Raw genomic sequence first — 25940 nt, forward strand, 5'->3', positions numbered from 1 at the left:
CATGATAAACACCGACCTGAACATGCAAGTGGATTATTCTGACGCTACTAAAGCCACACGACGCCGTTCATTACAGTGATTTCACCACAGCTACAGCAACATGAGCCGCTAAAACCCTCTTAAAAATCACTGCAACAGGATGTGATGTCACAGAACACACACTACACAGTCTGCACAGACTGATGGGTGAAAATCAGCAGACATGAGAGAACATGAGAGTTGGTTGATATACTAACGTAGGCCGTGCGGCAGAGTGACCGGAGCAAAAATACTGTCGCTGTCTGTCAGGAAGCAGAAAGAAAGACAAGAGAAGGTGACGGACGCGTCACAGCTGACGGGAGGAAGTGATGTCGGATCAGCATTAGTGCTTACATGATGCTAAATGATATGGTGAGATGAGGATAGAAGTAATTCATGTGGATGATATAAATAGAACAATTACAGTGTGTCATTTCTGCATCACAAGGAACAGCAAACCGAATCTGGGATATATCAACACTGACTCGACCAATGGAGTGAGTTTAGGGCAGGACTATCTGTTTATCTGACCAATGGCAGACAGGGTGAGGGACTGAAACAGGCATTATCACAATTCTGATGCTTTTGTTGCCACATTTGGTGATGAGGATTTAATAATAATAATACATTTATATGTATAAATAAAATAGCAATAAAATAATAATAATAATGGACTATATGATAATAATATAATAATTATGGACTATATAAAATAATAATGTGTTTGTATTGTATGTGTGTCAGATATTCAACATTATTCATCACATCTGGTGATGAGGATTTAATAATAATAATACATACATATATTTGATACAGTCCATAATACTATATTATTTACAAAATATATAATAAAATAATTAAAAATAACACAATATTACAATATATATATATATATATATATATATATATATATATATATATATTGTAATTAAGTAATAATTTACATTTTAATATTAATAAATATTACTATTACTACTACTAATAATAATAATAAAAGTAAATACTATAATTTTTAAAAAATATAATAAAATATGATATTTAATTATTTTAATAATTATAATTAACACAATATTACAATATAATTTGTAAAAAAATATTTATAAATAAAAATATTATATAAAGTAATATTTATATATATAATATTTATATTCTAATAAATAAATAATGGTATTGTTACTACTACTAATAATAATAAAAGTAAATACTATAATAAATAAAAATATATATAATAAAATATTTAATTATTTAAATAATTATAATTTATTAAATAATAATAAAAATATTACAATACAATTTGCAAAATAATTAAAATAATTCTAAATAAATTCCATAATTCCAGACATTTGGATAACTGAATATTCTTCAGGATTTACACTTTTTATTTGCTTTTATTATTACCATTTGTTTTTTCTAGATGTTTGTATTTACTCTACTTTTTTTAATTGTTTTTTTTTTAACTTACAAAATATTTTAAATAACATTTTAGCGCATTAATATTCATTATGAGAATTTCCATGACTTTTCCATGGTATATAAATAATGGACTATATAAAAATAATAAGAGTTGCTCATATTCAGTGGCTGAAATTTCTCTGCAGTTTCTCATCATCATGACATAGTTTCTCAGACTCCGTGTGTGTGTGTGTGTGTGTGTGTGTGTGTGTGTGTGTGTGTGTGTGTGTGTGTGTGTGATGCTGGCCGTACTGGAGTGGAAGGGGCTGGACGGCGCCTGCGGCGAGTCGAACACACTGCAGACCTCGGTGGAGCTGGACGCGGCGGAGGCGGGCGGAGGCGTCAGGGGCGTGCGGGGCGAGTTGGGCGCTGAAGCGGCGCTGCTCTCCGTCTCGCTGTCCGGGATCCGGCTGTAGCTGATCTTACGGGGCTCGTTCTGCAGCGGTGTCGGGTGCCGCATGGTTCCTGGGCGGACGGTGGACGGCCGAACGCCGGGAGACTTCAGAGTACAGCTGTACTTCTTCGGCTGTGAGAGGAAAACAAAATGAGTTATCTTCACTAAACCTCACTTGCTTTGAACATCCTGTTGGTGATGACACACGATGACAAATTAACATCTTAATTAAGGAAGATTTAAAATAAGACAAATTATGTAAAATCACAGATTTTTATCTTGGAAAAACAGGATATACTGTATGAATTTTTTCATAGAAAATTAGATTTCTAGTCCACGGAAAAATCATGGAAATTCTCATAATGAATATAAATGCACTATAATATGTTATTTAAAATATTTTGTAAGTAAAAAAGTAAAAAAAATACAATACAAATATCTAGAAAAATTATGTAATAAAAAGTGTAAATCCTGAAGAACATTCAGTTATCGAAATGTCTGGAATTATAGAGTTTAATTATTTCTAAAAATATATTGTAATATTTTGAATATTGCTCATTTTAATCATTAAAATAATTAAATAAATAAATAAATAAATATATATATATAAATTTAATTATTTTAATGATTACATGATATATATATACATATATATATAATTTTTTATTAATAAAAATTTTAATTATTAGTATTAGTATTACTAATTAGTAATAAATATTTTAACTATTTTATAAATAATATTGTAATATCTATTACATTTATTATTGTAATAATTGTTAATTATTCTATTTTATATATATATATATATATATATATATATATATATATATATATGGTATTTACTTTTATTATTAGTAGTAGTAGTAGTAGTAGTAACAATAACATTTATTTATTAGTAATATATTTTTTATATATAATTATTTTTGTTTATATATTTTTTAATTATTTGACATATACTGTAATATTGTGTTAAATTATAATTAAAAAAAATTAATATATTTTATTATATATATTTTTAAATATAGTATTTACTTTTATTATTAATAGTAGAAGTAATATAAATTATAATAATAGTAAATTATAATAGTATTATTTAGTAATATATATATATATATATATATATTTTTTTTTTTTTTTATAATTAGAATTTACATAATATTACAACATATTTATTTCAATATCAATATAATTAAAATATATTGTATATCATTTATATATATATATATCCACTTGTAGTTTCTATAAAGTTTATAAATGAGCAACAGCTTTGTCATTACAGCAGAAGTAGCACAAATATCTTGAAGGGCCTCTGAATATAGTCTTTGGCCTCGGAGTCCACCTGATTTCCCATGAACACTCTCCTCAGATCAGAACGTCTGAAGGGTTCCACCTGCGTGATGTTTTCAAGTTTTTCACTGTTACACAAGTGAACTCAGGCTTAGTTTGTAAATCTGCACTATTTTGGTTCACATCCTTAAGCACTTTACGGTTTAATATGGAGCGTGGACGATCAGATCAGGAGGTGAACATGCGGTCACAGGTTCTCTGGGCGTTGTGTAACCGTGCGTGTGTTCGACATGAGTCAGACTTACGAATCGAGGCAGGGTGCGAGCGTTACGCGGCTCAATCTCCAGAGATTTGTTGAACAGATAGTCGGCGAACTCTTTCTCCGTCATGTCCTCCATCGGGTTCAGGTTCTCAAAGAACTTCTGCAACATCAATGCAATAAAAATGACACGTTTAATTCAGTTCTGCAGTATTCAGAAGCTTTTATTTAAAAGTTTGGAATAATTGTGTCTTAAGGCAGCATTTACTTGATCATAAATACAGTAAAAATTTTGAAATATTATTAAATTTTAAAACAGCTGTTTTCTATGTGAATATATAGTAAAGTGTAATTTATTCCTGTCATCAAAGCTGAATTTTCAGCATCATTACTCCAGTCTTCAGTGTGTCACATGATCCTTCAGAAATCATTCTGATATGATGATTTGCTCCTTAAGAAACATTATTAATATGAACCATTATTTAAAGCAATATGCAAATGTTGTTTTTCTGACCCATATGTCACTCTCCACACGTAAGCAGTACGGTAATATTGTGTTAAATTATAATTATTAAAATAATTAAATATTATATTTCATTATTTTTTTTAAATATTATTGTATTTACTTTTATTATTTTATTATTATTAGTAGTAGTAGTAACAATAATATTATTTATTACTAATATATACATATATATAATTTTTCATTTATAAATATTTTAATTATTAGTATTATTAGTAATATATATACATATATTTTTTTATTTATAAATATTTTAACTTTTACAAATAATATTGTATTACATATTTATTATTGTAATAATTGTTAGTTTTATATATATATATATATATATATATATATATATATATATATACACACACACACTTTTACATACTTTTATACTTTTAAATTTACTTTTATTAGTAGTAATAACAATAATATTTATTAGTAATATATACAAATATAATTATTTTTTATTTATAAATATTTTAATTATTAGTAACAAATATATGTATAATTATTTTTTATGTATAAATATTTTAACTATTTTACAAATAATATTGTAATATTACATAAAATATATATATATAGAATATTTAATTATTTTAATAATTATAATTAACAATTATTACAATAATTAAATATTCTATTTTATATATATATATATATATATATATATATATATATATATATATATATATATATTTATTATATTCTACATTATATTCTATACATTCTAATATGCTGATTTGCTCTGTAAGAAGCATTATTAATATGAACCATTATTTAAAGCAATATGCAAATATGCAAATGTTGTTTTTCTGACCCGTATGTCGCTCTCCACACGTAAGCAGTATGGCTGGTTCTGGTACTGCTGGATTTCTCCGGTGATTTCCGCCACTTTCCGACGTTTGCTGAAGTTGATCAGCTCTTTGCCGTGTCTCTTCAGGAAGTCCGGATTTCCTTCCTCAGTTTTTAGAATATTCGTTAAATAAATCCCTAAAATGAGCAGATCACATGTGCATCAGACACACAGTCTCATCAGAAACAGTGTCACGTGTGAAGAAGGAAGCAGAACGTACCAAAGAAGGGCACACAGGGAGGGTTGATGGACCTGAGTTTAGCCAGATATTTCTTATAATGATCTTCACTGAGTTCATGAGCTTCCTCCAGAATCTTCCTCTGTCTGCTTGGGATTTGCTGAAATAAAAATCACACGCAGGATGAGTTATGCCATATTATGCGTTTTTAAGGCCAATGGACTATATGCACAGTTACTTCCTGGTTGTCGTTAAGCCAGCTCAGGCATTTCCGGTGAACTGTTCATTCTGTAGTCGCTCCACATCGACACAAAACCATCAATGGTTGACTTTTTAATGTTGTATTCATATTTTAATGCAGTTATCACATTTACCTAATAAAGCAGTTTTATTGATTGCAATAAAGACGAAACTATTGGGACCGTTTAAAAACGCTGTATCTGTAATTAGACACACACACGCACATTTTTCTCCAGCACTTCAAATATTATTTTTAATGTGATGACCACAAACATTACTTGTTCATCCGTCTGAGATTGTCTCCAATGTAAAACCGAACGTTTAAAAATGTAGGAAATTCAACATTTGATAGAAAACACTTATTTAAAAATAAAAAAGACAATAATTACCACTTTAACCAGCAGGTGGCGGCAAAGTAGCATTTATTTGCGCATATATCAGCCATTTCCTCTAATCGTTTTTCACTTTGTTTTTGACTAAATATTAAACATTATAAAATAACTAGGTTTTAAAATACATTTTGTCAATGTGAAGTATGAAATACTCAAAAAATCTCATGAAAAACAATAACTTTTCTTGTGAATGAATGACACAGAAAGCGAGCGCCGCTCTCTCTTTATAATCACAGCAGCTGTCAGTCAGAGCAGCACAAGATCAATGATTTCAGCACACTTTATTCAATTAATCTAACTAAAGTGCACAATAAATATTTAATTTTTGAAGCTTTTTTTTTCACATAAAAGTGTAAAAACTCAAATTGAATTTAGCCAAGGAGGAACACTGAGGTATGTCTTTATTTATTTATTTTTTTATGCCGTCTTACGTTTGAATAACTAAATTAATGCTGTGCCTGACTATTTAAGTGACTATATTCTGATTATAAACACTGATGCTCAACACACCAGCAAATGACTCTCACCGGAAGTTTTCCAGCTGGATTATATTAATGCAGAAGTTCTAAAGAACAATCCGTGCATATAGTCCATTCACAGACGTCTGTTGCTTGAATGTTCATAAAACATTATTTTCCTCATATTCTCATTGTTGCAGCTCCTCTCTTCCCAGTCTGTCAGTAACGCTCTGTTTAGTTCCTGTCTCTATGAAGCCCCTCCTTCTGAAGAGCACAATGTGCTCTGATTGGTCGGCTGGAGCAGTGTGTTGTGATTGGTGTTTGAAAAATGTCCCGCCCCTTACCATAACCGCCAGTTTCTAACTAACTCAACCAGGCCCCGCCCCTGCACATGAATTATTTAAATGAGGAATATTGTGAATATCATGCTCACCTCAAAGGTGTGGTCGAGTCTGTAGACGGGCGATGAGTTCATGGCGCTCACCACCTCCAGAACGCCATTGAAGTTATTGAGCTCCTGAAACACCTGCAGGATCTCGATGATTCGCGATATGACGGCCACACGCTCCTCCACGTTCTCCGTTTCCACAATGCACCTGAGAGACGTGAGAAACCTTTAGAAACACACACACACACGCGGCTCTGAATTAAACACAAGGGAGCGTGTCGTACTTCTCGAACCACAGCGTGAGGTTAGTGGTGTGGCGGATCATTCGCAGAAGGTTCGGCGAGTTAATTTCTTTGTCTTCTTTAGTCCAAACGCTTCCCACCAGCTCCGATGGCTGAACCGCCCTACAGGAGAAAGTACATTAAAGGATTAGTTCACTTCAGAATTAAAATGTCCTGATAATTTACTCACCCCCATGTCATCCAAGATGTCTTTCTTTCTTCAGTCGAAAAGAAATTGAGGAAAACATTCCAGGATTTTTCTCCATATAGTGGACTTCACTGGGGTTCAACGGGTTGAAGGTCCAAATGTCAGTTTCAGTGCAGCTTCAAAGAGCTCTACATGATCCCAGACGAGGAATAAGAGTCTTATCTAGAGAAACCATCGGACATTTTCTAAAAAATATATAAATGATATACTTTTTAACCACAAATGCTCATCTTGCGCTGCTCTGTGATGCGCCACGCATGACGTAATCATGTTGGAAAGGTCTCGCAGAAGTACTGATCCAGTGTTTCCCATTTTCTCCTCAAACTTCACAATCATCCGACATTGTTGTTTTACCTTTTTTTTGTAAAGGCCGTTTGATTTATGGGGCGAATAAATCACGCTATTCGCGCGTAGCTGGACGCTTGAACATTTTGAGTTTACTCGCTTCATTCACGCATGAAATTCACTTCACAACAGACGCGAATTTGCATCATGAGAGGGACTTCAGTCTCGTTTCTGCACACTTCTTCTGAATAAACATCAACTCGTCAGTGGAAAAGTAGTTGTAAAAGCTGGCAAATTGAGTTTATTTGCCGTATTTTACAACTACTTTCCCGCAACTACTAATTTGCCGGCTTTAGCTAGCTTGTAGTCTCAATATATATAGCTCAAATTGAGTAAAGAGCGTTTTTTACAACTTACCAGATTGTCCGACCTCCTCACTTCCAAGCAAGATCCTTTTTATTCCTGTTTCTCTAAAAGTACAAAGATGTATCGGACAGCTCTGGGTATCCACATACAGCGACAATGATTTTGTCCTCCATTGTTGCTTCTGATTTCTGCCTTCCCTCTGTACGTCGCTCCTAACTGGTTAATGTGGCGCGAATATTCGGCAAAGTTTAGATTTTTCATCTCGCCCGAAAAGCTCAATTCGCGCCGAAGTATGTCTATTCTCGTCTTTGAATTGACTTAACATGTAAATAACTCACTCTTAACGCTTCATTCCCGTCTCGCACCATTAATTTTTGCATGTTCACTTTGTAAACACTGGATCGGTGCTTCCACCTACGTCACATGTGACCTTTCCAACATGATTACGTAATGCGTGGCACATCGCAGAGCATTTGTGGTTAAAAAGTATATCAATTTTTAATTATTTTGAGAAATTGAGCGATGGTTTGTCTAGATAAGACTCTTATTCCTCGTCTGGGATCATGTAGAGCTCTTTGAAGCTGCACCGAAACTGACATTTGGACCTTCAACCCGTTGAACCCCAGTGAAGTCCACTATATGGAGAAAAATCCTGGAATGTTTTCCTCAAAAACCTTAATTTCTTTTCAACTGAAGAAAGAAACACATGAACATCTTAGATGACATGGGGGTGAGTAAAACATCTAGAACATCAGATCAACCTCAAAATCATTATCTAGACACTTTACAACTCAAAAAATATATCAATTAATTAAATCGCAGACAAATTTTTTGTATTTTAAATATGCAAATGATGCATAATCTAATTAAATATGCATTAGAAATCTGAACACTGGATAAAGCCAGGCTTCAAACAATTCTTGTTGGATTTTGTTGACACTCTATAAATCAGAAAAATACTGTCAGCGGACAGAAATAAATACATTTCACCATGTTTTTAGGATTAAAATGTCCTATAAATCAGGTGAATGATATATAAACAGACCTTCAGAATATAGAAATGAATAAAACTGTAAAGTTTGGTGTGTGTAAAGCTGCTGAAGTGGAGATTTCTGACTCAAACTCACTGCTTTTAAAGATCTACAGATGCAAAGTGCAATACAATAAACTTTCCATTAGTCTGCATGAATGACCAGTGCATGAAAAAAACAAAACAATAGATTTATTGTCTCGCCTTAATAATTAATGTAAGAGCTTGAATGTCTTCGCTCGTGCTGGCAGACATTTACTGTAACTCTATTTACTGTAACGTTTCCTGTTCGTTCAGAAACACTGAGAGACGATCGCCTGACACAGAAATGATGTCAAAATCACCCAGAATGCTCTTTCAATCAGGAACCGAGCTGTTTTGCGTGTGCGGTTTGGTTCAGTGTTTTGGGAGACGGGTGCACAGAGCGGCCTCATGGGAAACAGAGCTGAGGTGGTGACCTTGGGTACGACGCTCATTGCCTGTTCCCACAGAGGTGAAGGGAAGTGTGTATGTGTGTGTGTCACAGCTGGACTCTCTATTGTGTTAAACTGCCCCATTTTCTGTGCAGACAGTGTTGCCAACGGGGCAGAAAATAAAAATACAAACAGGAAATCCAGCCTTTTCCCTTATAAAGAAAAAAGGCAACGTTAAAATACTAAACGAGTGCAAAACTAACACAAAAGCCGATAACTATAGTTTTAAAAATCGTTGTACATATAAATGAATATTTTTGGAGTCACGTTCAGAGTGATGTTTTCCAGCTGATGAATGATAAAAACACTGACAGCCAATCAGAATCCATCCTGCTTTAAAGCGACAGTGCTCTTATAACAAACACAAGTAAATGCCGACAGGGGTCATAGGTCAAGGCTGAAGTGTCGCACCTGTAGAAGTCGGACTCCAGCAGCGTGAGCTGTCGGGCGATCTCGATGGGGTGAAGGGTCATGAGGTCAAACTGATCCGTCTGTCCCGCTTTACAGAGGTGCCACTCGATGGCCGGCGGCGAGCTCTCGAACGTGATGTTGTGACTGGGGCCGTTCGCTTGCGCCTGCTTCTTCCTCTGGATGATCTTCGTGATGGACTCCACCCACTTCCTCATGGCTTTACCTGTGGACAGGTGACAGGACTGATGTGAGAGAGGCAGAACGGAACGGAGATCAATCAGCCACGATCGTGACAAGTGTTTGTGTTTTTATTTTGGTTTCGTTGTATAGTCCCGCCCACGGTGAAATCTCATTGGCTCAAAATCCAACGCAACGTTCAATGTAAACAGAAAAATGATGGGAATTACATATGAAATTAATTTAATTCTTCACCAAGCTCCATGTTTTAATTTTTTTGGATTCCGTTTTTGGATTAAATTTGAATAATTAACAAGGATTGATCAATTGAAGTAATAAAACTTGTATAAAATAATGTGATAATTTATAAAGATTTTAACAATAATAGATCCCTATGAAATGTTTTGTTTTTTTCAGACATTCTGATTTTTCTGTTTTAATTTTTCTGGATTCCGTTTTAATTAAATTTTTGTAATCAAAAAGGATGTCAAATCAATTAAATTGATAAAACTTTAAAATTGTATTTGATAATTTATTTTAATTTATTATATATATATATATATATATATATATATATATATATATATATATATATATATATATATATATATATAAACAAAATAAATGTATGGTTTAAATTAAAACTGTATAATGTATAATGTATATATAATGTAAAATGTATAAAATGATTAATAATATTAATAATAACATTATTTTTAAGAACTGTATATATTGTAAGATTATTCATTTTCTTTCTTATTAACATTTTAACAATAATAGATCTCTGTTCTATTTTTTTCAGACATTCTGAGTCTGAATTCCATTTTAATTCGATTTTAATAATCAAAAAGGATGTAAAATCAACTTTAAAAATTTAATTTGATAATTTATTGCTTATAGTAATAATTCCCTGTGTTAATTTTTCTGTGATTATATATATATATAACATAAAAAGTTTATAATATATAAACAAAGTGCTGCACAACAAATTATATGGTGTGATGTTTTTATTATTATTACTTTGAGAAGTACTGTATATTATTATTAAGTACTGTATACATTATTATTATTATTATTATTATTATTATTATTAATATTACTTCTGTCAAAATTTCTTCAAGTTAAACCAAACTTTTATTTTGATGGGTTGTAGTGAAGAGCTTTGAGTTTGTGTGTGTCTGATGACGTCTCACACACAATTTCAATATCATATTTCAATATCAGTCTTGCTTTAATATTCACACAAACGAGCCCATTTCGCGATCTGATTACGTTTACAGCCCTACTTTTGGTTTATTCATCCAAATTGTATTATTATACTGTATAATTCCATATTTATGACTGGATTCTGTGATTCCATCCACTTTTGATACATTTTGAAGACATTTCCAGAGTTTATCATCTCAGGTATGATGATGATGATAGAGTCGATCAGGAGGTTTGTGTTCGTACCTCTGACCTTGTTGATAAACTCCTCCAGTCGCCGTAGCAACTGAGCGTCCCTCTCAAAATCATAGAAGTGGTGCTCGACCCAGTGCCTGCACACATTCAGCACCCTGCAGACAGACAGAGATGGAGTGAGACGCTCTATGACACGTTAGTGCTGTGTGTTTGTGTGTGTGTGTTTGTACCTGAGCTGTACGGGTTGAACAAACTCTTTGCGGAAGCGTTTGAGTTCTGCACTCAGTGGCTGGTCTCCGTTCTCCATGGCCATCTGATCCGCTTCCGTGGGTTTGGGTTCTGGAATTTCAAACCTGGAACGCAAACACACAGAGAGATGTTTCAACGGACGTGACAATAACTTCATAGCATGAGTACAATAACGATAGCTACACAACTACAAATTTGACGCTTCAAAAAGTTCATAAAGAGATCGTAAAAGTAATCCATATGAATTGAGCGGTTTAGTCCAAATTTTCTGAAGAGACTCGATCGCTTTATATGATGAACAGATTGAATTTAGGCTTTTATTTACATATTACAACTCACATCAGTTGTGGTAAACCGAAGCTCAAGCATGTTCATCTGATGTGTGAAAACCAATGAGGTTCATTCTCAAGTGTTACACACAGGGTTTCTGCAGGTTTCATCAGATCTAATTTAATGCTTTTTAATGCCATTTTTTTTTTTTTTTAATGCCATTATATATATGTCGCTAAATGTCGATAGATGATGTCATATGGCAATTAGAATATTCAACATGTCATTGTTGCATTCGCATTCTGCCAAGTGTCAGCCCTTTACATTGCTACTGCTACCCTTTTTGCTCACATAATATATATTAATACAGCCAAATTCCCAATAAAATTGTTTCATCTATAAATTTTTCTGTTTTTGTTGTCAGACAATATGAAATGGTGACTGAAACGCAGCTCGACATTAAGCCTTGTCATTCACTTGTACGAGTAAAACAGTTGCTTGTCCGAAAAAAAAAAGGATTTTTTTGTGGTGTAAAAATAAATTAAAATTTTCTGAAGCAATATCCTTTCAGAATCCTTTGACATATTTAAATCTGCATATTTGTGATAGATTTGTGAAATCTTTGTGTGATTTGTAAAATGTATGATTCATCTTTAATTTTAAATTCTTAAATTCGATCAATAAATTTAATTAGAATAAGACACAAAGGGCTGTTAATCAAATTAAATCATTTACAAATTTACAATAAAACAATTACAACTGCATTAAATAATGTTATGGGATTGTAAGAAATGTTGGGGGGAAATTATACTTTTAAAAATTAAACTAAACCACCAGTAGGTGGCGTCAAGTAACCGTCTTAATAAGTGAGTCATTCATTCAAACGATTCATTCCAATGTCTGATTCATTCAAGAATGAGGCAGTTGTTTATGAATGGGTCATTAAATCTTTGACTCAACTGATTCGTTCAAAACATCCTATCCATCTCCATCCTAAATAGCATGTGACACTCAGTATGTATGCACATTGGGATGCAGGGTGAGTGTTTTACTGAGTTTCTTTTTGTGCGTGCTTCGCTCATGTTTTCCTCGAGATGGTGCGCGAGCGTCAACAGCGCAACCTTGTCATCATCAGTACATTATACAGACTATTTACACTAAATGTAATAAAATCAGTCAGTCATTCTCTCATTTTTTAATCAGGTCCTTGTCCGGTCGGGCAAGTAAAATTCTCTTTCACTTGCCCCTCAAAAAAAACACTTATCCCAGACTAATGGACAAGCGTTAATGTCGATGACATGTTAAACAGCACTAAAATCCTGATTTATAATTGAGACGTTGTCTGACAAAATCACCACACACATAAGATAAAGACATTTGCTGTGATTTTGGCTATGCGTACACATAAAATGATCACTCAGGTTAGAAGCAATAGTATCTATTTTATTTGTTCTCTGACAGAGCGCACAGCCTCAACTGAATGCGCTGCTCCTCTCAGCCACTCACTGAACAGCAGACGCAGAGAGCTCGCGCTCGTGTGGCAGAACCGGGGGGGTCTCGGAAGCTAGATCAGATTAACAAGTATATTCGTCACAATGCGTTTTCTTGGAAAAAAGTTGCAAAAGGGGTCTGAAGAGTTGCTAAGTTGGCAACACTGGTGCAGCCTTCTGTCTCCAGGCCCCAGCCCGCTGCTGTCTAAAACGGTGTTACAGCACTTTTGCACCAGCCGGAGGCAATTACCAAACTGGTTCCATGTGTGTATCACTCCAATGTACATATTTTGCGACAGCAAATCAAAGTTATTGATTTTGACTTCAGCGAGAACCAATGAGGTTCATTCTCATGTTACACATCACGTTTGAGTTTCAGCAAGAACCATTGAGGTTCATTCTTGTGTTACGCATCACGTTTGAGCTTCAGCGAGAACCAATGAGGTTCATTCTCGTGTTACGCAGCACGTTTGAGCTTCAGCGAGAACCAATGTGGTTCATTCTCGTGTTACACATCACGTTTGAGCTTCAGCAAGAACCAATGAGGTTCATTCTCGTGTTACACATCACGTTTGAGCTTCCACAAGAACCAATGAGGTTCATTCTCGTGTTACACATCACGTTTGAGCTTCAGCGAGAACCAATGAGGCTCATTCTCGTGTTACGCATCACGTTTGAGCTTCAGCGAGAACCAATGAGGTTCATTCTCGTGTTACACATCACGTTTGTGCTTCAGCAAGAACCAATGAGGTTCAATCTCGTGTTACGCATCACGTTTGAGCTTCAGCGAGAACCAATGAGGTTCATTCTCGTGTTACGCAGCACGTTTGAGCTTCAGCGAGAACCAATGAGGTTCATTCTCATGTTACACATCACGTTTGAGCTTCCACAAGAACCAATGAGGCTCATTCTCGTGTTACGCATCACGTTTGAGCTTCAGCGAGAACCAATGAGGTTCATTCTCGTGTTACGCATCACATTTGAGCTTCAGCGAGATCCAATGAGGTTCATTCTCGTGTTACGCATCACGTTTGAGCTTCCACAAGAACCAATGAGGCTCATTCTCGTGTTACGCAGCACGTTTGAGCTTCAGCAAGAACCAATGAGGTTCATTCTCATGTTACACATCACGTTTGAGCTTCAGCGAGAACCAATGAGGTTCATTCTCATGTTACACATCACGTTTGAGCTTCCACAAGAACCAATGAGGCTCATTCTCGTGTTACGCATCACGTTTGAGCTTCAGCGAGAACCAATGAGGTTCATTCTCGTGTTACGCATCACGTTTGAGCTTCCACAAGAACCAATGAGGCTCATTCTCGTGTTACGCATCACGTTTGAGCTTCAGCGAGAACCAATGAGGTTCATTCTCGTGTTTCGCATCACGTTTGAGCTTCAGCGAGAACCAATGAGGTTCGTTCTCGTGTTACGCATCACGTTTGAGCTTCAGCAAGAACCAATGAGGTTCATTCTCGTGTTACGCATCACATTTGAGCTTCAGCGACAACCAATGAGGTTCATTCTCATGTTACACATCACGTTTGAGCTTAAGCAAGAACCAATGAGGTTCATTCTCGTGTTTCGCATCACGTTTGAGCTTCAGCGAGAACCAATGAGGTTCGTTCTCGTGTTACGCATCACGTTTGAGCTTCAGCGAGAACCAATGAGGTTCGTTCTCGTGTTATGCATCACGTTTGAGCTTCAGCGAGAACCAATGAGGTTCATTCTCGTGTTACGCATCACGTTTGAGCTTAAGCAAGAACCAATGAGGTTCATTCTCATGTTACACATCACGTTTGAGCTTAAGCAAGAACCAATGAGGTTCATTCTCGTGTTACACATCACGTTTGAGCTTCAGCGAGAACCAATGAGGTTCATTCTCGTGTTACGCATCACGTTTGAGCTTCCACAAGAACCAATGAGGTTCATTCTTGTGTTACACATCACGTTTGAGCTTCAGCAAGAACCAATGAGGTTCATTCTCGTGTTACACATCACGTTTGAGCTTCCACAAGAACCAATGAGGTTCATTCTCGTGTTACACATCACGTTTGAGCTTCCACAAGAACCAATGAGGTTCATTCTCGTGTTACACATCACGTTTGAGCTTCCACAAGAACCAATGAGGTTCATTCTTGTGTTACGCATCACGTTTGAGCTTCAGCGAGAACCAATGAGGTTCATTCTCGTGTTACGCATCACATTTGAGCTTCAGCGAGATCCAATGAGGTTCATTCTCGTGTTACGCATCACGTTTGAGCTTCAGCGAGAACCAATGAGGTTCATTCTCGTGTTACGCATCACATTTGAGCTTCAGCGACAACCAATGAGGTTCATTCTCATGTTACACATCACGTTTGAGCTTAAGCAAGAACCAATGAGGTTCATTCTCGTGTTTCGCATCACGTTTGAGCTTCAGCGAGAACCAATGAGGTTCGTTCTCGTGTTACGCATCACGTTTGAGCTTCAGCGAGAACCAATGAGGTTCGTTCTCGTGTTACGCATCACGTTTGAGCTTCAGCGAGAACCAATGAGGTTCATTCTCGTGTTACGCATCACGTTTGAGCTTAAGCAAGAACCAATGAGGTTCATTCTCATGTTACACATCACGTTTGAGCTTAAGCAAGAACCAATGAGGTTCATTCTCGTGTTACACATCACGTTTGAGCTTCAGCGAGAACCAATGAGGTTCATTCTCGTGTTACGCATCACGTTTGAGCTTCAGCGAGAACCAATGAGGTTCATTCTCATGTTACGCTGCACGTTTGAGCTTCAGCAAAAAACAATGAGGTTCATTCTCATGTTACACATCACATTTGAGCTTCAGCAAGAACCAATGAGGTTCATTCTCATGTTACGCAGCACGTTTGAGCTTCAGCGAGAACCAATGAGGTTCATTCTCGTGTTACGCATCACATTTGAGCTTCAGCGAGAACCAATGAGGTTCATTCTCGTGTTACACATCACGTTTGAGCTTCAGCAAGAACCAATGAGGTTCATTCTCGTGTTACGCATCACGTTTGAGCTTCAGCGAGAACCAATGAGGTTCATTCTCGTGTTACACATCACATTTGAGCTTCCGAAAGAGATTTGTTCTTGTGCGTTTCGGTTGAGATTCTGTTTATGTATGCTGAATTAATTTCAGTCTAAATTCAATCTGTTCATCATATAAAGCAATCATGTCTCTTCAGAAAATTTGGACTAAACCGCTCAATTCATTTAGATTAGTTTTACAATCTCTTTATGAATTCTTTATAGCATCAAAGTGGTAGTTGCGTAGCCGTCAATGGAGGGACATTAATCTCTTGGATTTCATCAAAAACATCTTGATTTATGTTCTGAAGATGAACACGGGTTTGGAACAACATGAGGGTGAGTAAATGATAACAGAATTTTATTTTTAGTGAACTATCTCTTTAAGGTGCGTGTCAGTCTGACCTCTCCATGAGCAGATCCAGCAGCTCCTGAGGTTTGCAGAAAGATCGGTATGTGGTGAGAAACGTCCTGACGAAATTGGGATCTGAAAAACAAGGAAAACATTTTTTGTTTAACAAAAACCGTTCGATTATGTTTGTCAAACTATTTCCTTCCATCCACCGTTGACATGAAACAGTCCTGCGGCCGGTGAAACTACGAACTTCATTTAGTTAAAAGTGCCTAAATTTGAAACCCATTTCAAGTTGACTGTAATAAAATAAAAATCACTGCATCATGGAGATAATAATGAGATTTTTTTTGCATTACGGTAAAGAGAATTTGGGTGCTTAAATGTCATAATGTAAAAAAAAAAAAAAAAGAAAAAAGCAGCACATAATCGATCGACTTCAGGCCCGTATGTGGCGTCCATACGGAGTTTGCAGCATGATGGATCTGTTCTGTTCTGGCCGAAGGGAACAATAGAAGCTCAGTGAGCAATTCCAAACAATCGGCCTGGAATTATTCTAGCCAGGAAACAGACACACGGCTCTGACGCACAAGACACACATATACACAACACACACACACACACACACTTAAAATAGATTCAGGGCCTGCAGATTGTGATTCTAGTGTCTGGGGCCGAGAGAAAGTTCACACACACATTAAACTGAGTGTGTGTTTAAGAGTCACTCACTAATGATCATTAACCCTCATCCACACCCTAAATGAGCGCTGCGCTACACAGGACACACCTTTTCCCCTTCACACACAGTGTTCCTCCAAACGTCTGTTTCCTTTGCCTTATTAGAAACCAGTATTTGTGGGCCGCTGGAGGTTCCAGTGGAAAACTGGGTGCTATATTTACCTCAGAGCCTCTGAAGGAGGAAGTTTACTGGGGTGTGTGGAGCGAAAACACCCATCAGAGGAATTCAGAGTGACCCGCTCACCGACACCCAGAACATCTGCGTCAATCTCACCCAAACACCAGCGCGTCACGTTTCACCATATTACATGTTATATTTTGTGTAAAGACAGTGAATATTGATATTAGGATCATTAGGCCACGGGAGAGGATTTGTGAATGGCAGTGAAGCGATGCAACTGACGGCGTGGTCACATGACAATGAAAACATGACAATGTAGTACATCCAAATTTTATTCATATTACACACTCTCATACTATATAAAACATACTTTTAAACAGTAGTGAAGTAAGTTTAAACCAAATGTAGTAACTATTATACAGTATGCGATTTCAAACGCAACAAAAGTCATTCTCTTTACTGCAATATGATCATTTTTCTGTAATACAACGATTTAAATTAAAAATCAAAAATCAAATACTACCATGATGCACAAAGACTTTAAAATTTAAATATATGATTCACATTACACTAACGACAATTTGGGGGGTAAATGTGATCATCATAAAAAAATAAAAACAATAAAAACACACACACACACACACACTATATATATATATATATATACATATATATTAGTGCTGTCAAACGATTAATCACGAATAATCGCATCCAAAATAAAAGTCTGTGTTTACATAATAAATGTGTGCATACTGTGTATATATATAATGTATATATAAATACACACACACACACACACACACATATTTATTAAAACATATTATAAATATTTTAAATAATGTATATTATATATATAAATATTTATATTTATTTATAATATTAATAATATATGTAAATATAATATATTTATATATAATATACATTATATATAAATATGTAAATTTCTTAAATTTATACATGTATGTGTGTGTATTTATATATACATAAATATACAGTACGCACACATTTATTATGTAAACAGACTTTTATTTTGGATGCGATTAATCACAATTAATCGTTTGACAGCACTAAATATGTGTGTGTTTATAGATAGTTTATTTATATACATATTGTATATACATTAAAATAATATATATAAATCAAGAAAGTTATAATTTTATTATATATCTCAAGATTAATCGCGATTAATCGCATACAAAATAAAAGTTTGAGTTTGCATAATATATGTGTGAATAATGTGTGTAAATAATATGTATATATAAATACACACAAATTAATGTATATATTTAAGAGAAATATGTTATTTATGTACAAAAAAATGTATTTATATATAATATAAATTATATAAAAAATAAATAAATACATATACTTGTAAATATTTCTCAAATATATACATGAATGTGTTTGTATTTATATATACATAATAATTACACACAGTACACCCACATATATTAGGCAAACTCAAACTTTTATTTTGTATGCGATTAATCGTGATTAATCGTTTGACAGCCCTAATTTATTTATAATACATTCATGATATATTTATAAATAAATTATAATATTATTTATAAATCAATCAATTCATAATTTTATATACATACATCATTTTGGAACCAAAAATATATTAATAACTGATTATGTTGTAGTTAATGTATGCTTTTTCCTGAGCTTTTTGTTTTTCTATACATTAAAAATAAAACCTGTAGCTGCAGTTTGCCTTTTTTTGCCAAATAATTTTATTTTTTAAAAATACCTTAAGCAAGTGTAGTGTTTTGTTCTTACCTCATATTTAAAATATTGGGAAAAAATATATAAAATATTCATATTTTGATAGTTTAATAGATCATCACACAACAACATCCTCTTCTATATGTTGTTGACAGCTTCAGTGAGAAGTGAGAATCACTCATCTACTCAAACCACAGAGACTAACCCAAATCAAGCTGATCATGTGCAGATGAACCGCAGCTGTAGTGTGAAGCGCTCTGTGCGTGTGTACGAAACAAACCGCTGCTCTATTTATAGACTCATTAACATTTTGTTACTGTTCTCAGATTATTACTTCTGCCTTCATGAGCTTGAGTGATTTGGGTCGAGCTGATCAGCTGTTTAAAGAGTTTATCCCACCCTAACCACACACACACACACACACACACACACACACAGGAAGGACACTGTACAGATAACAGAGCTGAACTTGTGCTTTGTTCAAGAATAGCCGTTGTTTTTCTCTCTTATCAGTGCTAGTTGTGTTATCAGCAATAACAAAGCAGGTCGCCACACTGAGATCTGTGACGTAAACGAGACCAAATATTTACAGATGCTGAGGAACCAGCACAAAGGAGGCGAAGGGTTCAGCTGGACGAGGCCTTCGGTGTCTCTGTGCTCATTCTGGTGCTGTTGTTGTTGTTGTCGAGACTCAAGGTTGTGAAATAAATCAGTAATGCGCATTAGCGGTGGCTGGTAAACACCCTGTACGGTGGAGTAACTACTGAGTGCACAAAATCCAGCAGTGAAAGAACACGCCGCATTATGCAAAACCACACAAATATCAGTGATATTTTGGGTCAAACTGAGTCTAGATCATCCTTTTAGACTGCAAGGCCCATAATAATATTCAAAAGCACCACACCTTTTTCAGTTGTTCGTGATTTACTGCAGAAGGATTAAGGATTTAAGGATTGTTACTTCAAAAAGTACTGAACAGTCATATGAACATCACTCACCAGCGTACATGTGGAAGGTCAACCTCTCTATGAGCTTCAGCACCGTTCCGGCTTTGATGATGGGAATGCCGGATTTGGATTGGACGTTCTCCTCGAACACGACGTTCTCCTCGGAGTCTGGTTCGGCGAAACGGTACACCTCGGCTCCAGGAAGTCTCATCTGCTCCTCCTTCTCCTCCTGCAGCATGGCCGTGTCCAGCATGCGCTCCAGCGTGGAGCGGTACTGCAGCGAGATCAGCGCAGCCATCCAGCCGTTCTTCTCCTCTGCCGATTTGGCGGAAAACACCACACTGTTCCCGTCCTTCAGAATGATCTCGAAGGCGTGCCGGTACTCACCCTCCTTATCGTCCTTGTCGTTGATCTGGACCTGTTGAAGAACACGTGGATGTTTAGCTCCAGTCCTCTATCAGACACACACCTTTAGTGGTCGACCGATATTCTGCATTTTTTTTTAAACCATCGATACATGTCGGAAGCAGACTTTTATTTTGACAGTGTCTGAGCACCTGATAGTTCTTGTGTTTCGCAGATAAGTGTCGGAAGCAGATCTTCATTTTGACATTACCAGGACTTTTATTTTGACAGTGTCTGAGCACCTGAGAGTTGTCAGAAGCAGACTTTTATTTTACACTGTCAAAATAAAAGTCCTGGTAATGTCAAAATGAAAGTTTTTTTCTGACACTTGTCGGGCAAAAAGAAAAACTATCAGGTGTTCAGATACTGTCAAAATAAAAGTCCTTGTAATGTCAAAATTAAAGTATTTTTTTCTGACACTTATCGGCCAAACAGAAAAACTCTCAGGCACTCAGACACTGTCAAAATAAAAGTCCTGTCACTGTCAAAATAAAAGTCCTGGTAACGTCAAAATTAAAGTTTATTCCGACACTTGTCGGCCAAACAGAAAAACTCTCAGGCACTTGGACACTGTCAAAATAAAAGTCCTGGCACTGTCAAAATAAAAGTCTGCTTTTATATAAATAGTTTTCAACACTGATAATAATCAGAAATGTTTCTTGAGCAACAAATCATCATATTAGAATGATTTCTGAAGGATCATGTGAAGACTGGAGTAATGATGCAGAAAATTCAGATTTGATCACAGGAATAAATTTGACAATATATTCACAAAGAAAACACTTATTTTAAATTGTAATAATATTTCACAATTCTTACTGTATTTTTGATCAAATAAAATCAGCCTTGGTGAGCAGAAGAGACTTTGGCATTGGCCGATCACTACCCACCTTCCTCATGAAGAACTTCTCCTTCAGACGGTACTCGGCCGCACTGGCTCCCGGCAGACGCGGCTGGCCATGGTTGGACTTGCAGCAGATCATAAGGCCGTCGAACAGGAAGATGTGGCGCTCATGTTTGGCGCCCACCCGTGTGAGCGTTCCCTCCATGATGAACTCATTGCAGCACTGGCCGATGTCTTTGCCCTCCCAGCCGTCGATGTTCCTCTGGATCTCATTCATCTTCTTGATGGCTAGATGTTTGCCCTTCATCTGCTGACTGTAGAAGCGGCACGCCGACTCGCTGGATGGGCAGAACAATGAGGGAGGATGTCAAAAAAACTAGGGCTTGATTGACTATATTGATTAATCGATTTTAATTGTTTTTCATTTGATGATCTCGATCTCCAATAATCACAATATAAGTGCTTTTTATGATATGAAATAGACTCCGCTTTCAAATTCAGTTAGTTTTATAACAAAATAAAAAAAATAAATGTGATTTTAATGCTCTTTAATGTGTCGTGACAGATTGCTGTAGCGCCTCGTGAACCGATCATCTTTTCTTTACTACAAGTTATAGCACCAAATAAACAAGAATGAACATCAGAAGGTTTGTTAATAGATACAATACAACTTTACTGAAATTAATCATGTCTCATGTAATCGCTCAGTGTTTCAAGCGCGGAAAGACGTCAATAAATCTGCATAACATTACATTTATCACAGAAAAGCCGTGACCATTTATGACCATAAAATCAAAGCATTTTTTACCAAGGCTAGCATATTTTCAACTTTGGGTAAAAACGCCGCGATCATCACTGTTCTTCATTATTTAATGTATTTAAATCAATCTGTAATGAAATCAAGTTCAGTCACTGTTTACAGTCATGATTAGAAACATAATTATTAAAAAGATGATGTAAATGTGCCTAATATTATATCTAAAAATAAATAGCAACTGAATTAAATAGTTTGGACTTTTGTTAATTTTAACCTGTAATATTATAGTAATATACCGACTTCACGCCAATCAATCAGAATCAAGAGTTTGTGAATCAAATCGATTTGTGAAATCAGTGTCAATACCTAATGAGGGCGAACATAATGAAAGACATCAAAATATCACACTAAAGCTGTAGAAGAGGCTGAGAAAGGGAAATAAATCTGCTCTTCACACATCACTACTGAGGACTAAACCAAGTCCTGGAGTTCCTCATAACCACCAACATCTAGATAACAAGATTTCAATGTCCAGTCAGCTTTAAAGAGGACCTATTCGCTTCAAAGAGACAGGAACTAAACAGAGCGTTACTGACAGACTGGGAAGAGAGGAGCTGCAACAATGAGGAAAATAATGAACATTTGAGCAGGAAAACCTGTTCTAGTACAAATCAAAACTTTGTAAAAGTGCATTTTAGGTCCTCTTTAATTCGAACAGCCCTCCAGGACCTGAAGGAGACTCGCTTCTACACCATCAAATTCTTAGCAGGAGTCTGATTTTCTGTTATGTTTTGGGTGTTACGAATCACAGGGTGGAGGGGATGAATGAGTTAAAGACAGCAGGACTAGTTAAAGACTCTCTAAAGAGCATCTTACTTCTGAATGTTTTTGTGAACACACGAGCACATGCGCGTCACGTCAGAGCAGATGGAGGAGTGATGAGACGGCAGACTCTCTCTCCTCATGGCGCCACACACTGCGGACGAGCGACACTGCACTATTAAGGCCCGTTCACACCAAGAACAATAACGATATCTATATCAGCGTCCACACCAGCAGACGATATCATTCTGTTTATTATAAGAGCGCTGTCGCTTTAAATGCTCGAGCTCTTTAAAGCAGGAGAGATTCAGATGTTTTCATCGTTCCTCTGTGCCGTTTTCGTATATATTTTGTAGATTTTTAGAACCATATCTTTATCGTTATTGTCCTTGGTGTAAACGAGCCTTTACCTTCCACACACATTAGCAATTAAACACATTCAGGCACGACTGTAACAGTCATCGTTTCCTTCACAACAGAAACATTAAGTATTTAAACTCTTTAAAACGAAGAGCTTGTTTACATTGAAATCACTCAACTCTCTAACTAAAGGTATTGTTGGAAAAATCATTCGGTGTCTTCATTAAGGTTTTATTTGTTAACATTAGTTAACTGCATTAGTTAATGAAAAATAGCACTTTTTAGTGTTAATTTACTAATAAATTATTAAATCAAAAGTTGTATCTGTTAATATTATTTAATGGATCTGAGCTAACATGAACTAACCATGAACAGTTATAAACAGTTAACAGTTAACTAACAAAGACTAAATCATTCCGATCGGCCTCCGATAACCTTGTCTGATAGCTGCTCAAAATTCATTGGCCAATGGCGGACATGTTTTTTGAGATACGACAATGTCCTCAAAGACAGTCATGGCACATCAGATAAAGACACTGCATGCCAATTTTCAAGTCGATCGGATTAACAGTGAAATAGTTATGGCTAGGGCTGGGTAAAAAAATATCGATTTCTCGATTTTAATCGATTCTCATTTTTACGAACCGATATCGATTCTTAAATCCCAAGAATCGATTAGTCTAGTCTGTTTTCAGTTGATGAATGAGCAGAATGTGTAGCGCCTCCCATCCAATAAATCGCAATAATCTGAAGCAAAGTCTCAGATTTCAAATGACGTCCATCTTATTATCAGATTCAAAAAATAAACACCGTTTTGGCGCTGTTTAATGTGGCGTGACAGATAGCTTTAGCGCCTCAGTTAAAGAGAAGCATGTGATCATCCTCTCCTCTGCTTTAATACCAGTTACAGTGAAATAAACATGCATGAACATCTGAAGGTATGTTAAAATATACAGTACAACTTACTGAAATCCGTATCATGTCTCGTGTAATCGCTCAATCAGTGTTTCAACCTCGGAAAGACGTCAGCTTGTAAACAATGTCATGTGATGTCACATTTACCTCAGAAAAACATATTCAGTGACCATAAACTCATTAGTCAGCTAGAAAAGTGAACTCTAGAGAGCATCATTCTGATGAATATAGCTATGCACTGTTACATATTCATTGTAATTTTTAATGTTCTTCAATATTTAATGCATGTTTGAATAAATCAGTGATTTAAATGTTTATATTTCAAGAAAATGAACTGGAGTAGAAATATGATTATGTAATTCTAAACTTTATTTATAATAAAACATTGAGTGTAATTGAAGTGTTTGTATATAAATAAGTTAATTTGACCTTCAATATTATTATAGTAGTACCAACTGACTCTCATGTGTAGTTTACAGCATTAGTTGAGAGATTTTTTTCCTCTAGAAAATTTGCCATGTACTGTAACTGAAATACTACATCCAAAATAATCAATATCGAATCGAAATCGTAATCAAAAGCATGTGAACAGTAATCAAATCGAATCGTGAAAATTGTGTCAATACCCAGCCCTAGTTATAGCCATTTTTCCTGTTTTTTTTTCCTGTTATAGCGCCACCAAGTGGCCAGTTGCAGCGTCCCTTTTCATGCAACCACAGAATGAGCTCTTACATAGATGTGCCAAATTTGGTGAAAATATCTCATTCCGTTCACGAGTTATTGCCATTTTAGTAAAAGTGGCTCCGCCCACTTTGCACGTTTTGGCGGCCCTTAGAGACCATGAATCTAAATTTCAACACTTTTTTGATAATTATTAACAATCAGACTGCAGATAATCTATTTTGGTTTGTTCAAAAACCTAAGACTAGCTCGCAAAAGTAGGTCTTTCAAAAAAATCCCAAATACGCATAACGGTTTAGGAGTTATGAGCCATTTCATACTTTTGACCACTGTAGCGCCCCCATCAGGCCGAGCCTTGGTGACGTTGTAGACGGTGTGAGAATTACCAGCCCTCAAAGCTTCAAGTCTCTACAGCTTATAGTTTGGTCTGCCCGATCACTTTTAGTGGAGAATACTGATCCTTGGACATTTTAACAATTACAATAGAGTTTCAGCTCTACACGTTAATAAATACTGTAACAAATGCATTGCTCGTTGTTAATTAATGGATTAACTAACATTAATTAACAGGACCTTATTAGTGTTACAGATTCTTCAAACAATTCAGCTTGATTAAATCAACTTAACAATAAAGTTCCCATTAGTAAACATTGGTTAATGCATTAATTAACACTACTTTTGATTTTAATAATGCATTAGTAAATTAACATTAAGATTAACCAATGCTTTATTTTTCATTGTTAGTTCATGTTACTAATGTTAACAAAAGGAACCTTACTGTAAAACTGTAAAGTCTACTGTAAAGTAAAAGCATGAAACATCTCAGATGATGAAGAATCTTGTTCCTGCAGCCGCTGTCGATCGACTCTTTGTTCTAGTTTAAACGCACAGAAGCGAACAGCAAGAGCATCGATTTCTCCAAACACACACGTACCGTAAGATCAGCCATCCTTTCCACATACACGAACGCATAAAACCGCTAAAACACGATCAACAGCACATGAAAACGTCAGATCCTCATGATTCTTGAGTCCTTCAGCAGATGAAGGGCCGCTTTCCTCCTCATTCTCTCTCTCTGAGAACAACAATAGCAGTGCCGCCCAAACCCTGACGCAACAGACCCGTGTCCGTCCCGCTCGCCGGCTATTTTAGGGTCAGAGGGAAAC

At 35.7% G+C, this 25940-nt stretch overlaps 1 protein-coding gene across 2 annotated transcripts in view; it reads right to left on the reverse strand.

Moving 5' to 3' along the window:
* Window positions 1–25940, reverse strand: part of sos1 (son of sevenless homolog 1 (Drosophila)) — a 57281-nt gene that overhangs the window by 3883 nt on the left and 27458 nt on the right. Inside the window, exons 10-22 of one of the 2 annotated variants that reach the window (XM_048200914.1) lie at window positions 21286–21577; window positions 20042–20408; window positions 16510–16591; window positions 11293–11415; window positions 11114–11217; window positions 9485–9707; window positions 6715–6834; window positions 6476–6638; window positions 4995–5112; window positions 4739–4911; window positions 3457–3573; window positions 1723–1996; window positions 237–281 (exon numbers count right to left, since the gene is read on the reverse strand). In XM_048200914.1, the coding sequence (XP_048056871.1) occupies window positions 237–281; window positions 1723–1996; window positions 3457–3573; window positions 4739–4911; window positions 4995–5112; window positions 6476–6638; window positions 6715–6834; window positions 9485–9707; window positions 11114–11217; window positions 11293–11415; window positions 16510–16591; window positions 20042–20408; window positions 21286–21577 (2201 nt within the window). The remainder of the gene's footprint in view (window positions 1–236; window positions 282–1722; window positions 1997–3456; window positions 3574–4738; window positions 4912–4994; window positions 5113–6475; window positions 6639–6714; window positions 6835–9484; window positions 9708–11113; window positions 11218–11292; window positions 11416–16509; window positions 16592–20041; window positions 20409–21285; window positions 21578–25940) is intronic. The other variant, XM_048200913.1, reaches the window with a different exon arrangement.

Source organism: Megalobrama amblycephala, linkage group LG8 (genome assembly GCF_018812025.1).
Source record: "Megalobrama amblycephala isolate DHTTF-2021 linkage group LG8, ASM1881202v1, whole genome shotgun sequence".
Lineage (NCBI taxonomy): Eukaryota > Metazoa > Chordata > Actinopteri > Cypriniformes > Xenocyprididae > Megalobrama > Megalobrama amblycephala.